Source organism: Artemia sp. Qi Xiang Cuo, chromosome 20, assembly GCF_049724085.1.
Source record: "Artemia sp. Qi Xiang Cuo chromosome 20, ASM4972408v1, whole genome shotgun sequence".
Lineage (NCBI taxonomy): Eukaryota > Metazoa > Arthropoda > Branchiopoda > Anostraca > Artemiidae > Artemia > Artemia sp. Qi Xiang Cuo.
This window is the reverse complement of record NC_142813.1, coordinates 22,764,102-22,779,230: the sequence shown is the minus strand read 5'-3', so window position 1 is coordinate 22,779,230 and position 15,129 is coordinate 22,764,102. Positions and strand designations below refer to the sequence as shown.

The 15,129-nt window shown below is 36.5% G+C and overlaps 1 protein-coding gene across 3 annotated transcripts in view; it reads right to left on the bottom strand.

The window, feature by feature from the left end:
• The window catches only part of tank (EI24 domain-containing protein tank), a 43,501-nt gene that overhangs the window by 10,353 nt on the left and 18,019 nt on the right, over nt 1-15,129 (bottom strand). For all 3 annotated transcript variants that reach the window (XM_089106462.1, XM_089106463.1, XM_089106464.1), the window contains exons 3-5: nt 12,842-13,091; nt 5,354-5,473; nt 509-732 (exon numbers count right to left, since the gene is read on the bottom strand). In XM_089106462.1, coding sequence (XP_088962588.1) covers nt 509-732; nt 5,354-5,473; nt 12,842-13,091 — 594 coding nt within the window. The remainder of the gene's footprint in view (nt 1-508; nt 733-5,353; nt 5,474-12,841; nt 13,092-15,129) is intronic.

The following is a 15,129-nucleotide window of genomic DNA, read 5'->3' as shown; positions in this document are numbered from 1 at the left end:
GTTTTCACTTACATCACCAATTGATACGGTAAAGGTAAAAAAAAAAAAAGGTAAAGAATACTGCATTGGACTTTACAGTCCCCACCGGCGGTGCTGATCTCCGTTTCTGAGCCCTTCAGTCAGGAGGTGCAATGGGGGATTGGGGACCAACCATCCCGTGCTTTCGCACACCCTTCCTGTATACCTTCCCTAGATTGCTCCAGGTATCCATTTAGAGCTGGGTCGACTCCGGCTGAGCTTACAGAGTCACATCACTGACCCCCGTCCCAAACCAAATAATTGAGTACACTAGGATCTGAACCTTCGTCCTCTCGGACAAAGGATACGATAAGGTCGAAAACCACATATATTGCATCTAATTTGACAATATTTATTTTTACTGGTAGGAAATGTTTTGCCCTTTTACGGCCAAACTATACTATTATATTAGACAGCTGCACACGAGCAAGCACAATTAATCGGCAAGCACAATAACAGTGAAAAGTATCTAAAAATGTTATCAACTTACCGATCAAAGTAAGACTCTGGCAATGTAGTCAAAATAGTCAGAGGCAATCCAAAACCGGTATAGTAAGGCCAGTTATTTTCTATATGACCCAATCTTCTTGGTAGCTCCCAGCCAATATTAAACCAACGGTATTCAAACGAATAAAGAGCATATAGGAAGCTCATGTGCAGCTGTGATGCCAGCCAGCCTACACCTTTTATTGGAAGCTTTGCAATAAGAAGAGCCTGCAAAACGAAATAAAAAGAATATTAGGCCATATAATGCTTCAATCTATCGCTAATTGGTATCACTGGTCAGGTTGTGGTCTAGACCCGTGATTACCAATGTGGGGCACACGCCCCATCGGTGGGGCATGGGAATATTTTGGTGGGCCATGGACAGCACGTGCAACCTTCGGCTGACAATACTTTAGAGTCTTAAATAAAAAAACATTTTTCACGTAAATGCATTCATTTGCATTTAATGAACAAAATATATACATGATCGTATTGCAATGGCGGCATGTATTATATGAAAAGTGTTGTATACAGACACAAATTTTCATCTGCATAAAATATACCAAGAGAAATTGCTTAAGGATTGTTCTGGGTACCCGGCTGACTGAACGTATTTAAAAAAATAGGCAGTACAAAAAATGTGGTTCAATATCCCTCTGTAGGGCTATAGTGAAAGAAAGGTTGAGATGGCTAGGGCACGTTGTGCTGATGAAGGATGACAGATTTCCGAAGATTGTTCTTTTCTGCCAACCATCTAGGGCTAAACGGAAAACAGGTCGTCCTCGTCTGGGGTGGGAGGACGTCGTAAAGAAAGATTTAAAGGAAATGAGAACTTCGTGGGAGGGTGTAAAAAGGGAGGCTTTGAATAGAAGGGATGGAGGAGGAGCGTGCGTAGCTGTGTTGGCCTCAGGCGGCTTGGTGCTGCGGTGAGTTGTCAGTAGTAGTAGTAGTATACCTAGAGGACGACTCGAAAAAAGATACCAAGTTAATGGCCTTTTAAGCTTCCTTCAGGTGAATACACGTAAATTTTTTAGCAACAAAATTTAAATATCACGAGGGGGCATCTGGATTTGAAAAATGTCTAAGTGGTGCATGGCCCAAAATCCGTTTGGATATAGTGTTCAATTTTACTTAATCATATGTCTACCTTAACCCTTTCCCATAGTGAAGTATTTGTGTATCTTATTGCATAGCCAGTGTCCAGATGGCCGAATCTGGACTATAGTGAATTTTGTGAGATTCATTTTTGTCAGATGCGATTTGTGCATTGGAAATAAATTAAAAATGTCCATTGGAAGTTTTTTTGCTTACCTGGTTATTTTGAAATAGCGAGGCGTTAGTCGGCAATACTAAATCACTAGAAAATGGCCTTACAATTGGCTTCATACACACCAGGCTGGTGAGATTACCTGCAGAGCTTAAGCGTGGTAGATGCCGCAATTTATTATCTCCAGAATCTTGTAAGGGTTACCACCCCTTTTGCTGAAGATAAGTCGAAGATTATTGGTCGTTAATCATGTTATGATGCAATGTTGTTTAAAGGGAATATTTCCTTATGCAAGAGCTAAAAACTCACCCAGTTGAAGCGTAGTTAATTTAAATGACAACTTCATCTGCTGGGGGCGCGGAAAGGAGGGAGTCCCAAAATTATTTTCATGCGGACATCTACCAGAAAGTACAGTTTGGTTTTGACCAAATTTTGTAAGAAGTAAAAACTAGTGTCTTGATTATGTGCTTGGGGAATATGGCCCAACTCAACCTCCGTGAGGGATGTACGGGAGGGCAAATACTAAATTCTTTTTACCAAAATATCTAACACAAGAGGTTGCCAAATTTCCAATAAAATTGGTGAAAAGTAAGAGTAAGTACCATAGTTGCGATTTCTGGATATACATAAATAATATGACTTCTGTAGAGGGGGGAGGGCTAAAGTCTTGTCATCAAGATATCTAATAAATGTGCTATTTATTTCCAATTAAACTTTGAGTGACGTCGGAATAAGTGCCCAATTGGCTCGTTTGAATTTCCGGATTCAACACCTCCTCTGCAGGGGGTACTTAATTCCATGGCGATAGGACATCTACCAGAAAATATGGTTGGGTCTCAACCAAGCTATGGGAAAAGTAAGAGTTAGTGGCTTAGTTAGACATTTTGTGGGTTAGGATCCGATGCGACATTTTCAAGGGAGGGATTGTTCTAGCAGAATGCGTTACCAGATATCCCCCCTTATTTGCTTGGAAGTAAGAATAAATATCTTAGCCGTTGCCTTTTGAGGATTTGTATTCTTGCTAATCTTCGTGAGGGTCTCTAATTTTTTCCGATCACAATATCTACCAGAATTACAACAAGTCTTGGTGGGAAGAATAAGTAAGGGCCATGGTTATGTTTCTTGGGAGTTTGTACACGATTACAATTATATGGAGAATGGATGAGGAGCTACCGTAACAATACTTCCTGGGGATCAGGATCTGATCTTTGTAATAAAGGAACTCTTAGCTTTATGGTCTCATTTTCTTGTTCTTTTGTTCCCACACATGTACTGATGTACATGACTCATCCTTCATACACATCAGTTAACTTTTATATTCACAGATATACACCAAAGCTGCACTCTTATACCACTTTCATCACGACCAAACTCCGTTTCACTAGAATCACTCTTGCATTACAATCGCAAGACCTCACATTCTCTATTGACCTTAATTTTGGCTAACACAACAGACAAAAAATAATATCCGGTGCACCTGCTTTCAATCTGCAAAATATCATTTTTTTCTCTTCTATTATTAAATTTTTCTTTTTTTCTTGTGTAGTATTCTTATGTTGTTAATATTTGAGAGTGTTTTCTTTTCCTTTTATTTGTGTTTTTTGCTCTGACTGTGTATTAATTGCCAAACTTCGACGGACTTCCATTAAATTAATTAATTCAGTGTATAAACTGCACAAAATACATTATTACAAATATACTCGACAAGTTTCGATTTTGCATGTCTACATTCCAGCGTTAGCTTCAACTATCCATAGCCTGGACTCAAAGACCCTCCATGGAGAGCTCTAATTACACACGTTACGGGCCATTAGAACTCCATTTTAGTCCATTTTCGCACCCAATTTTTCCTAAGAACTCCCTATATTGTAGCAGAAGCTGCGTTGACGTATCATCCCTTTCATGGATTGTAATATCAAACAAAACTCCCAGGGGAATTGCCGATGATTCTCACCAAACCCAAGGTCATTCTCCGACTGCTGAAGCAAAGTTGGTGCTTATCAATCAATAGAGGCTTTATAAAGTATTCTTAAAGTGTTCTTAGAGACATGGATTCGACCCAAAATTCCAGCATATACCCAACCGTACTGCAATGAGGGTAATGAAATCGGGTTTAGAGTAGGCACTTGCTCATGAATCTCACCTTGGGCCCTCTATCATACGGATTGAAATTCTTGTATGACTCAGATTTCAACTAGGAGCAACATGTAAAAGTATGCTCATGTGACATGGAACACGGGATGGTTGATAGATTGGCGGGTTGCCCCCAAATCAGTTCTGTCCCTTTAAAACCGCATGAAAACATTTTAGTTGCGACCGAGAAAAAATAAATGGAAGACATATCGGTCTTTATGAAGCTTTCACGTTGACTATGAAATAAATAAAAATTTTATTGGGTCAGGGGTTTGGAGTTGGCCCTTCAATCATACATATTGAAAGCCTTGTATGACTTTATTATCAACGAAGGTATAATATGGGTAGTGGTTTGGGGAAGAGAGGGGGCTGGATGGGGCAAGGGTCCATTGGCTCACTTTAGGACCTAATCATACAAAGCCAATAGGGCAAAAGACATAGAGCTATCAAAACACTATTTGAATAGTCTCCCAGTTTCAGAAACCATATTGGCACGCAGCAGTGTATTCTTCCCTAAACATACGTGTAGATCATAAAACTACCAGCCAAACTAAAGCATTACTGTTAACTGTTTATACAGTATATGTAACTGCTATGGAATAGTATATACTTGCGCACCAGCTATAGGGGTGGATTTTCAGATAAACACAGATAGCTTAGTAGATCTTTTGTGTTGGGAGGTAATCAAGAACTACATTTCTAAGCCCACATTTTTAAACTTTCGATCAGATGAGCTTCAAATGATATGGGGAGGGGGGGGAATTTAGCATCTGACTTACCATCAATTGAAGGAGTATATTTAGACCAAGCATGCAACATGTGTTAAGGAGGTGACAGCTTCCCTTTTATTGTGAAAACTGTAGCTTTAGACCAGAAACAATGGTCTATAAACATTGTAGCATAGCAATAAAAAGTTGAAAAGTGTAACGAGCGCAGGTTTGGTGAGAGTGAGCACCTCCATCAACCCCCAACTTATCTGATACCAAAAATAAACGAAAACCAAACAAAGTAAAAAAACAAAACAAATGAAAGCAAAATTCAAACTTAAAACGAACAGAAATGATCTCGTGCATGGATGAGTATAACGACCCCTCAGTCCCTCCCATTTTACGCTAAGTTAGAATTTATTACTAAGCGCTTCCAAATTGAAAGCTCTGAAAAGTTTAACATAGGAGCAACGTGATAAACCTTTGTTTTGTTGTTGTTTTTTAAGTCACAATGCCTTCAGACTGGATGAGCTAATTTATTCCCATTTGTTTTTAAATAAAACAAATTTTCAGTTCGAATGTTTTGAAAAGCAATCGGAAAATAAATTTTGCGTAAAAAAGCTGGGGATTGAAGGGGGCTACAGCCCGGTCATATTCAAGAAAAATTTTTTTCGTTTCAGGTCTTAATGCGACTCTTTACTTTCATTGAAAAAACAAAATTGTTTTCTATTAATATTACTACCTGTATCAAAAACAGAGCTTGAGTCGAAATACTAAGTAGAAAGTCGGCTGTCCATCTGCTAAAATTTGGGATGACTTTTGGATTTCCTTGTCGCACATGGTACGATGCGTCAGCAATGTCCTGAAAAATAAGAATTTACATATCGATTAGATGGGAAAACATTAAAGAAAGGATCTTCAAAAGATAATTTTTCTTAAGCTGAATCCAGAGATGTAAAAGACTATAGGTAATTTCTACTAAAGCTTTCTAGAGATAAGATAATTGGACACTCGAACAATTTTTTCCTACCATCAGAAAACTGTAATTTTAACTGAGATACTCTAAAATACAGCACTGCTAAATAGACATTATCGTATCACAGTTTTATGATAATGCTTTCAAATTCAATTTACCTCTGTGACGTTTCAGAATTGCATCATTTTCTTAAATAACAAAGGGACTTATCGACATAGATCGGGATAGAAGTGGTTGATTTGATGAGGTGAGAAGGCCGTACCCAATATTTTTTTCGGGGAGGGGGGGGGGGGGTTGGTACTCAAAGATTTTTGTCGAGGGGGGGTGCACACAAAAAAACTAAAAAATGCATCAAAAATTTGTTTCTATCCCTTTTTGTTACGTTTAATACGAGTCAGACAAGTATTTCAGGGGTGGGGGGTTCAAACCCCACTAACCCCCCCCCCCCTGGGTAAGGCCTTGGGTGAGGATAACAACAAATTGTAGAGCTGCGACGGGTGATTTTGAATGTAGGTGTAGCATAGATACTACGCTCAATGGCGGACTGAATAACACTAATAATACTACTGCTATTAATCCATAAAGAAAACTATCATAGGCAGCGCAATCACGCTGCCTAAGTATGAACGGTGTTGGCACAATGTATTGTTGTTTTTTTTCCATACCAGGGCACTTCGTATCGAAGAAGTTGTCGTAGAAACTTCGAAAAGGGCTCATTCGATTGGAAATTGGAGTGGCTAGTGCCCTTTTTATAAGGTTTTATAAGGTTTTATTGAAAAAGTTGTCGTAGAAAATTCGAAAAGCGCTCATTCAATTGGAAATTGGAGTGGCTTGTGCCCTATTTAATAGTCGAAAGTGATCGGAAGGCGACTAACTCCCCTCTCACGCCCACCTTTTCTCCAAACACATCCAATCAAAATTTTGAGATAGTTATTTTGTTTAACGTAGTTGAAAGTTCTGGAAATTAGGTCTTTGAGGATGACAACCCCCCTCAGAGCCCTTAGGGTTAGGGTTGTAATTTATGCTCTGGGGGCATATAAGGTGTTTACAGAAAGCGTTGTCGTAGAAACACAAAAAGGGCTCATTCGATTGAAAATTTAAAGGCATAGTGCCCTTTTTAATAGTCGAAAGTGATTGAAAGGCTTGACATTTTCAAACAGTTCGTGGTAACGAACTGTAAGTAAGGAGCGACCCGGCTCAATGGTAACCGAAACTCTAAAAGACAGAACTTTGGTACCAATAGATATATCAAAAGAATCAAATTTTAATTCTGATTTCAAACATATAAGTTTCATCAAGTTTAATCTTACCCATCAAAAGTTAAGCGCCTGAGAAAATTTGGCTCATTTTCAAAAAAAGGGGGAAAGACCCCCCTAAAAATTATAGAACTCTAATGAAATTCACACCATCAGGTTCAGCGTATCAGATAACCCTACTGCAGAGGTTTCAAGCTCCTATCTACAAAAATGTGGAATTTTGCATTTTTTGCCAGAATAAAGATTACGGGGGCGTTTTTATTTGTTTGTTTTTTTTTTTCCAGGGGTAATCCTATTGACCCAGTGGTCCTAGAATATCGTAAGAGGGCTCATTGGAACGGAAATTAAAAGTTCTAGTGCCCTTTTTAAGTGACCAAAAAAAATGGAGGGCAATTAGGCCCCCTCCCACGCTCATTTTTTTCTCAAAGTCACCCAATTAAAATTTTGAGATAGCCATTTTGTTTAGCATAGTCGAAAACCTAATAAATATGTCTTTTAGGATGACTTAATCCCCCACAGTTCCCAGGGGAAGGGTTGCAAGTTATGAACTTTGCCCATTGCTTACATATTGTATTGGTTATTGGGAAGTATACAGACATTTTCAGGAAGAATTTTTTTCGGGTGGGGGGGGCGGGGGGCTGGCGAAGGGGTTTACTCGGGAGAATCTTTCCGTGGAGGATGTTTCTTTGGGGTAAGGGAAATTTCTATGCAGGGGGTGCCGGAGTTCCAAGCATTATTTAAAAAACGATCAGAAATTAAAAAAAAAAACAAGTACTTTCAACTGAAAGTAAGAAGCAACATTAGAACTTAAAATGAACAGAAATTATTACGTATATGAGGGGGGTCTCCCCCAAGTCAATACTTTGCTCTTTACGCTACAGTTTTTTTTTAGTGCTTTCAAAAGAGCTATCTATTCTAATTAAACGGCCTTTGTGATTCAGGGGTTTGTGAATTAAAAATTTTTTTAACTTTTAACGTAAAGAGCGTGGTATTGACTGAGGGGAGAACCCCCTCATATACGCAATAACATATACTTAATAAAAAAAAAAAAAACAAAAAAAAACAAGCGATACGGCTCAATAGTAATCAAAACTTTTAAAAATGGAATTTTGATGTCAATAAATGTATCAAAAGAATGGGCTTATAATGCTGATTCTAAATATATGAATTTTATTAAGTTTAGTATTACTCATCAAAGGCTACGAGCCTCAGAAAACTCACCTGATTTTTTAAAGAGGGGGAAACATCCCCTAAAAGTGAAAAATTTTTAATGAAAATCACACCGTCAGATTCAGCATATCAGAAAACCCTATTACATAGCTTTCAAGCTCATATCTTCAAATATCTTCAACTTTGTATTGTTTGCCAGAAGAAAAATATACGAGTATAGAAGTTCATTACGTAAGCTCATTTGTAAATTACGCCAAAACCAAATTTAGAGACAGGCATTTATCAAAGGAAAAGTAAAATTTGTATGCAAATTTTGCTTACTTATTCAATAACGGCGAGCCAAAATAAAAGCTGTATTAACTAAAAAACTATCAGAAATTAAATAAAAAAGACAAGTTTTTTAAACTGAAAGTAAGGAGCGACATTAAAACTTAAAAAGAACAGAAATTATTCCGTATATGAAAGGGGCTTTCCCCTCCTCACCGCCTAGCTCTTTACGCTAAAGTTTGACTCTTTCTCACAACTTTATTTTTTAAAAAAATAAAAAACTTTAGCGTAAAGAGCGAGGCGTTGAGGAAGGGACAGCCCCTTTCATATACGGAATAATTTCTGTTCGTTTTAAGTTTTAATGTCGCTCCTTACTTTCAGTTTAAAAAAATTGTTTTTTTTATTTAATTATAGTAAAGATCGATGTGGATACAATGTATTTTGTTTTTTGTTGTTTTTTTTAGACCAGGGAGCTTTGTATCGAAGGAGTTGTGGTAGGAACTTCGAAAAGGGCTCATTCGAGTGAAAACAGGAAGGGCTGCTGCCCTTTTTAATAGTCGAAAGTCATTGGACGGCAACTAATCCCCCTCCACGCCCACCCTACCATTTGCCCATTATGTTTAAAAACTAAATGTTGCCTTAATATTAAATCAAAATGCACTGTGTTAATGCTAATTCCCAATAAGGTATCTCAGCAGTATCCCAAGAAAGACTGAGGGTATTTTGTTCGGACTTTTGGGGCTACTTCTGCTCTTAAAATTTTACCATATCAAAATAGCGTAAGTGTATCCAAGTTATCAAAGAAAGCAAACAGATTTTTTTGCGAATGGTATCGAGTTTTCCATTTCAGGTCAACTAGAGGAGGTATGAAACTAAATTAAACACTACTATTTGTGTCCAGATTTTTAAAAGGGTGTATGTTGTTAAAAATTGCTGAAAATATTCTCCAGCGTACAAATAGCAGGCCAAAATATAAAGTCTTAAAAAAACAAAAGATTTAAAGCATTATTTACTTTTTCCCTGAAAAGACTATGTCAATATAAAACGAACAGAAGTTAATTAAAAAAAACTTTTTCCACAAAATAAGTTTTTTAAAGAAAAGTAAAGAACTCCATTAAACCAAAAATGAGCAAAAATAAAATCAAATAATCTAGCAAACGTGGAACCACCATAAATCAGCATCGATAAATATAGGGAACCCAAAACGAACAGAAATTACAACAAATAACCGAGTCAAACTCAAAACGAGCAGAAAATAACATGAGTTGGGCTCAAAACTCCTATGCCTTCCCAAGGCCAGAACATAATTTGCACTTTACTTAAAAAAAAATAAATGAATGTGCATTGTCAGTTTAATATACATATACTGATATTTAGCAATCAAAATGTTAATATTATTTATTTATTAAAGTTATAAAAGTAAAAACATGTTCTGGCCTTGGGAAGGCATAGGGGTTTTGAGCCCAACTTATGTTCATTTTCTGCTCGTTTTGAGTTTGACTCAGTTATTTGTTGTAATTTCTGTTCGTTTTGAGTTTTATTTATTTATCGATGCTGATTTGTGGTGGTTTCACGCTTGCTAGATTATTTGATTTTATTTCTGCTCATTTTTGGTTTAATGGAGTTCTTTACTTTTCTTTGAAAAACTTATTTTGTGGGAAAAGTTTTTTTAATTAATATTAATTTAAGAACGAACATGAATTAAATTTGCAAGCAAAATTTTTCAAAGAAATTTAAATTGTTTTATTAAAAGTTTGAAGGAGCAGAATTCCTTTATTAAGTCTAATTTGAAACGAACTAAAAATACCAGGAACGAAGAAACAAAATGTACAAAGAACATAAATTACACTGAATAAAGAAGTCTGAAAACGAACAGAAATTACTGCAAATAAGAGATGGGCTGCCACCCCTCCCCGTCAAAATCTCCTAAAGGATAGAGTACCCTTCACGTTTTAATAAAAGTGGATGTATTTTGAATAATTTCCTTGTTTTCATCGTAGCATTAGAACAAAATATCAAATTAGTAGTCAAAGTTCAAAGAAAAAATACCTTATCGACGTAAATACCATTCGCGACAACCAATTTTATTCTATCATTTGAATACGGCATTAAATTTTACCAAAATTTCTTTACTTCTAAATCTAGCACTGCCAAGATGTAGAAACTTGATGGCTAAAATTGTTTTTGTAAATACGTATTAGTTGACAATATTTAAAGCAATATGTGTAGCGTTTAGTAATGCATAAATGAAATTCTAGCCTCTGGGGGGAAGGGGGAGGATCAATGATCCAGCTCTTATTTGTGATTCAGTTTGGTTTCAGTGGGACTTTATTATTTGTTTTAGTTTATGTTCCTTTTAAGCTTTACCTTATATGAGTTAGTTTTTCTTTGTTTTAAGTTCTAATATTGGTTTTTAATGTGCGTTGAAAAGCTTTTTTTATTATTTAGAAAAGTGAAGAAAGAATGCCCAGGAAAACAACTTCCATTGAAATTATGCCAGAAGTGGTTGAAAAACTTAAAGACCTAAGTGAACACAGAATGTCTTTTTTTGGGGGGGGGTATAATTTTCAAAATAACAAAAGCCAGTTGAATTGTACAAAAATTACTTTAAAAAATAAACCATTAAGAGAAATAAATAAGTGAGCTTTTAAAAATAAACCTTAAGAGAAAAAGGAAGGGTAAGGGATTTCGATCCCCGTACCACTCGCATGCTAAGTCAGCTCACTAGCCTTTGGACTAGGGTATCAAGTCTCATTACTGTACGACACGAATTATGAAATATCGAATCTTGATTCTATGTGACAATGCCTCTCTAGCATTTCATTCATGTATCCAGTTGTGTTTATATTTATTTCAGCGATTCTACTTAATATCGCCTTACTCAAGAGGAACTTAACAATTTTCTACCCCTCTCCATTCATGAAATAGCACCCAAACAACGCACTTTTCGGCAGCACATGACACGTTAACATCATGCTGTGAGTGATAGTTTAAAGAGTTCACACGAATCAACAGTAGCGTTCCTATGAGTCTTTAGAAGTCTCTACGAGTTTGAAAAGATACAGAGTCTTAGTTACAAATGACACTGTCTCACATGGCGCTTCATATATACACCCAATAGAATTTATATCTATTTCAGCAATTTCCCTTATCAACACCTATCTAAGGAGGGTCTTACCAGTGTCCTAGCTTTCTCCACTCCAAAAATGGCCCCAAAATGTGCTAGTTTTGCAGACTCATGACGGCGGAGCTTGCAGAGTCATACCAATGACAACCACCGACCTCCACCCTCGGCCAAAGGATTGGCGACACCAGGATTCGAGCCTCTTGTCAAGGGTTTTTAATGACAGCGATTTTATTGGTGTGCTTTTTTTTATTTAATGTCATGTCACGTGAGAGAGGCTTCAGGCTCTTTTTGAATCCTCAAAATATGATTTCATAAACAAAAATTATCATTCTGCTGAATCTGAGGATATTATTTCCGAATTGGCTTCAATTAGGAAATTATTTTTACGAAACAGTTTCTTTGAAAACGCGTTTTCAAAGTTTCGACTTGCACCTACTACTGCAGCGATGATGAAAGACAATAAACCTCCATTTTAGGATTTTCAATTATAGTGATTTCAACGGTGTACTTTGTATGTTTCATTATCTACTCTGGCAATGGCACCAACATACGCCGTATGGCGGTTTATTCGAGTGTTGTCTCGAGAAATTAATAATAACAAAAAAAATGCAAAGATATTAGCACTAGCTTTCGAAAGAGCTATTATATCTCTCTACGATCTTTCAGTAGCCTGTTAGCGCTGGCAGAGAAAAAAGAAAAAATGAACACACTAGGGCTAGTACTGTAAATGCCAAAATGGGTTTTTCTTTAGTTTCTAAGATTCCTGAAGATAGCAATTTCAATTTCACTGGTATACTTTTATTTCAATTTCAAATCGTGTTTAGGGGATTCACGCTCCTTTTCAAAATTCGCAAAACATTTATTTTAATGAATTCAAAGGATTATTCTGTTGAATTTGAACAATAGTTAGTGTTTCTGAATCAGTGTTATCTGGAAGTTTTTTGTTACAAGACAGTTTCCAAGAAAATACGTTTTTAAACTTTCAGCTACTATGGGCTGTATTTCAATGTTTACAAGGGTGCAGCTACTGCTGCAACCATGATGCATAGGTGTGTAATGAACTGAATTTACTAGCAAAAAAACAACAATAAAGCACCATCTTCTTTACTTAACAGGTTAAGAAAGAATGCAGCGTGGAGAGGAGGCTATGGATAGTTATGACAGATTATGAAGGCTGTAACATGTGTGGATCTGGAGGCTAAGGAGGCTATGGATACAAACCATTTCCCTGAAGAAAACAAGAACAACAAACAAACATATCCAACTGTTTAAACACAAAAAAAAGGAAAATACAAATAATGAAAAATGTAAAATGAAATAAACAAGTGATCAAATTACTGGCATTGCAATGTTGGACGGAACAACTAAAACTACTTTATTCTGAGAAAAGGGGGTAAGAATTGTCCTTGACAAAAAGTAAATTTGATTACTCACCTGAAACCAAAGGCAGTTCAATAGTCGGCTCAGAATAAATATTGGAACCACCCATAATGCAGAGAAGACTAAAGACAAAATTGGATTAATATACCCCGAAACGGTCCTAGCCTGACTGGACGACAGCATTGCACTTGTTAACTGCTGAATTGTTGGTAAGAGTATGTAGTAAAACAAAATTCTCGACAGCCAGAAGACACCTCCATTTAAGAGACATGCCATAAGGGTTGACTTAAGAATGTGGGGCTTCCTGGAACAAAAAGACCCTTCGTAATGTGGAAGATTATATATTCATTCCTGAAAGTCCAAAATTTATTTCTAAAGTAACAAAAAAACTAACGAAAAAACTGGTGTGTTCTCGAATTTTACACAGCGTAAACTGGAGTGAGTGGCGCAAAATATTAAAATACCGAAGTTCCTTCCCCCTACGGAAATAAAAAAATAAAACTCAAATAAAATGGTGGAATTTGGAAAGCCTTAATTTCCAAGGGGGAGGGGTAATCGCCGAAGGGGGGTAAACGCCTAGAACCGGTATTTTTACACTTGAAAAGTTATTTGACTTTATTTCTGCCCATCTTTCGCTTAATGTAGTTCTTTGATTTTCTTTGAAAAAACTTCTTTTGTGGAAAGTTTTTAAAATCAATTTCTGTTCGTTTTTAATTTACATAGTCTTTTTCATAAGAAAAGAATATTTTTTTAATATTTTCAGTTTTTTTCTATAAGAATCCAGATTATGGCTTACTATTCATATGATGGACAAAATCTTTCAACAATTTTCAATAATATTCGCCCTTCTGAAAATTTGGATACACATTCTCTCCAACTTTCCCTGAGAAATAAAACTTAATACCCTATTCTGTTCCTAAGACACTTTATCTATGCTGATTTGACAACCTGGATGCACTTACGCCCTTTTGATTCAGTTCTATAGTAAGAGCAGAAGCAGTAACAGTAGTAGTCCTCAAAGTTTCAACTTAATAACCTCAGTCGTTTTCGAGACACTTTATCTATGCTGATTTGACAACCTGGATGCACTTACGCCCTTTTGATTTAGTTCTATAGTAAGAGCAGAAGCAGTAATAGTAGTAGTCCTCAAAGTTTCAACTTAATAACCTCAGTCGTTTTCGAGATATAGCTGAGACGTCTTATTGACAAAGAGTATGCACATAGTGCCTTCTGATTTAGTCTTAAAGCAACATACACTTTCCCTGAAATTTTCTGCTTTATACCCTATTTCAGCAATAAGATATCACGCTTGGATATTTTGACAACCTGGATGTACTTAAATTGTTTGATTTAGTTCAAAAGTAGCAGTAATAGTAGCAGCAGTATTAGTAGTAGCAAAAGGACTAGTGGAAATAACAGCCTAATATCCTAAGGCGTTCTTGGGTATTGTTTGTTAATACACTCCTTTGATAACCCACATGTACATAGTAGTAGTATCAAAACAGTCTAATACAATAAGCCGTTATTGGAGTTTTCCTAATACACTCCTTTGATAAGCCACATGTAAATAGTGTGTTTTGATTCAGTTCAACACCACCCTTGCCCTTTCTTGGGAGTTTTACTAATACCCTTGGCATTAGCAATAGCAGTAGTTATAGTAGCAGAAGGAATAATAGGAGCATTGAGATTAGTAATAGTGACAGAAGTAACAGTATTAGTAAAAATAGCAGTAAAAGTATTCACATTGTGCCTTTTTGGTCTAGTTCAACATCCACTTCTCAAGCCCTGATAGTTACAACTTAATACTTTAAGCCACTTCTGAGATATTGCTCATACGCCCTTTTGATAACCTGCATGCATATAGTGTCTTTTAATATAGCCCGATATCCCCCAACACTCCTGGGAAATTCCACACTAAAACCATTAGCCTTAGTAATAGTAGTTTACTAATAGCAGTAGCAGTAGTTGTACTACTACTAGTAGTAGCATGTACAAAGTGCATTTTTATTAGTTCAACATACGCCTCGTCACGCCCTGAAAGTTTCTACCTAATACTAGAAGCTGTTCCTGAGATACTGTTGATACGCCCTTTTGACAAACTGTATACCAATAGCATATTTCAATTTAATTCGACATCTCCCTCAATATTTCTTGAAACTGTATCATTAATACTTTTAACCTTAGTAGTAGTATTATTAGTAGCAGTCGAAGTAGTAGTATACGTACAGTTCCTTTTGGTTAGTTCAACGTCCTCTTCAACATGCACTGAAAGTTTCAGCTTAATAACTTTCTAAGCTGTTCCTGGGTTATAGCTGTTACGCCCTTGTAATAACCTGCATCAA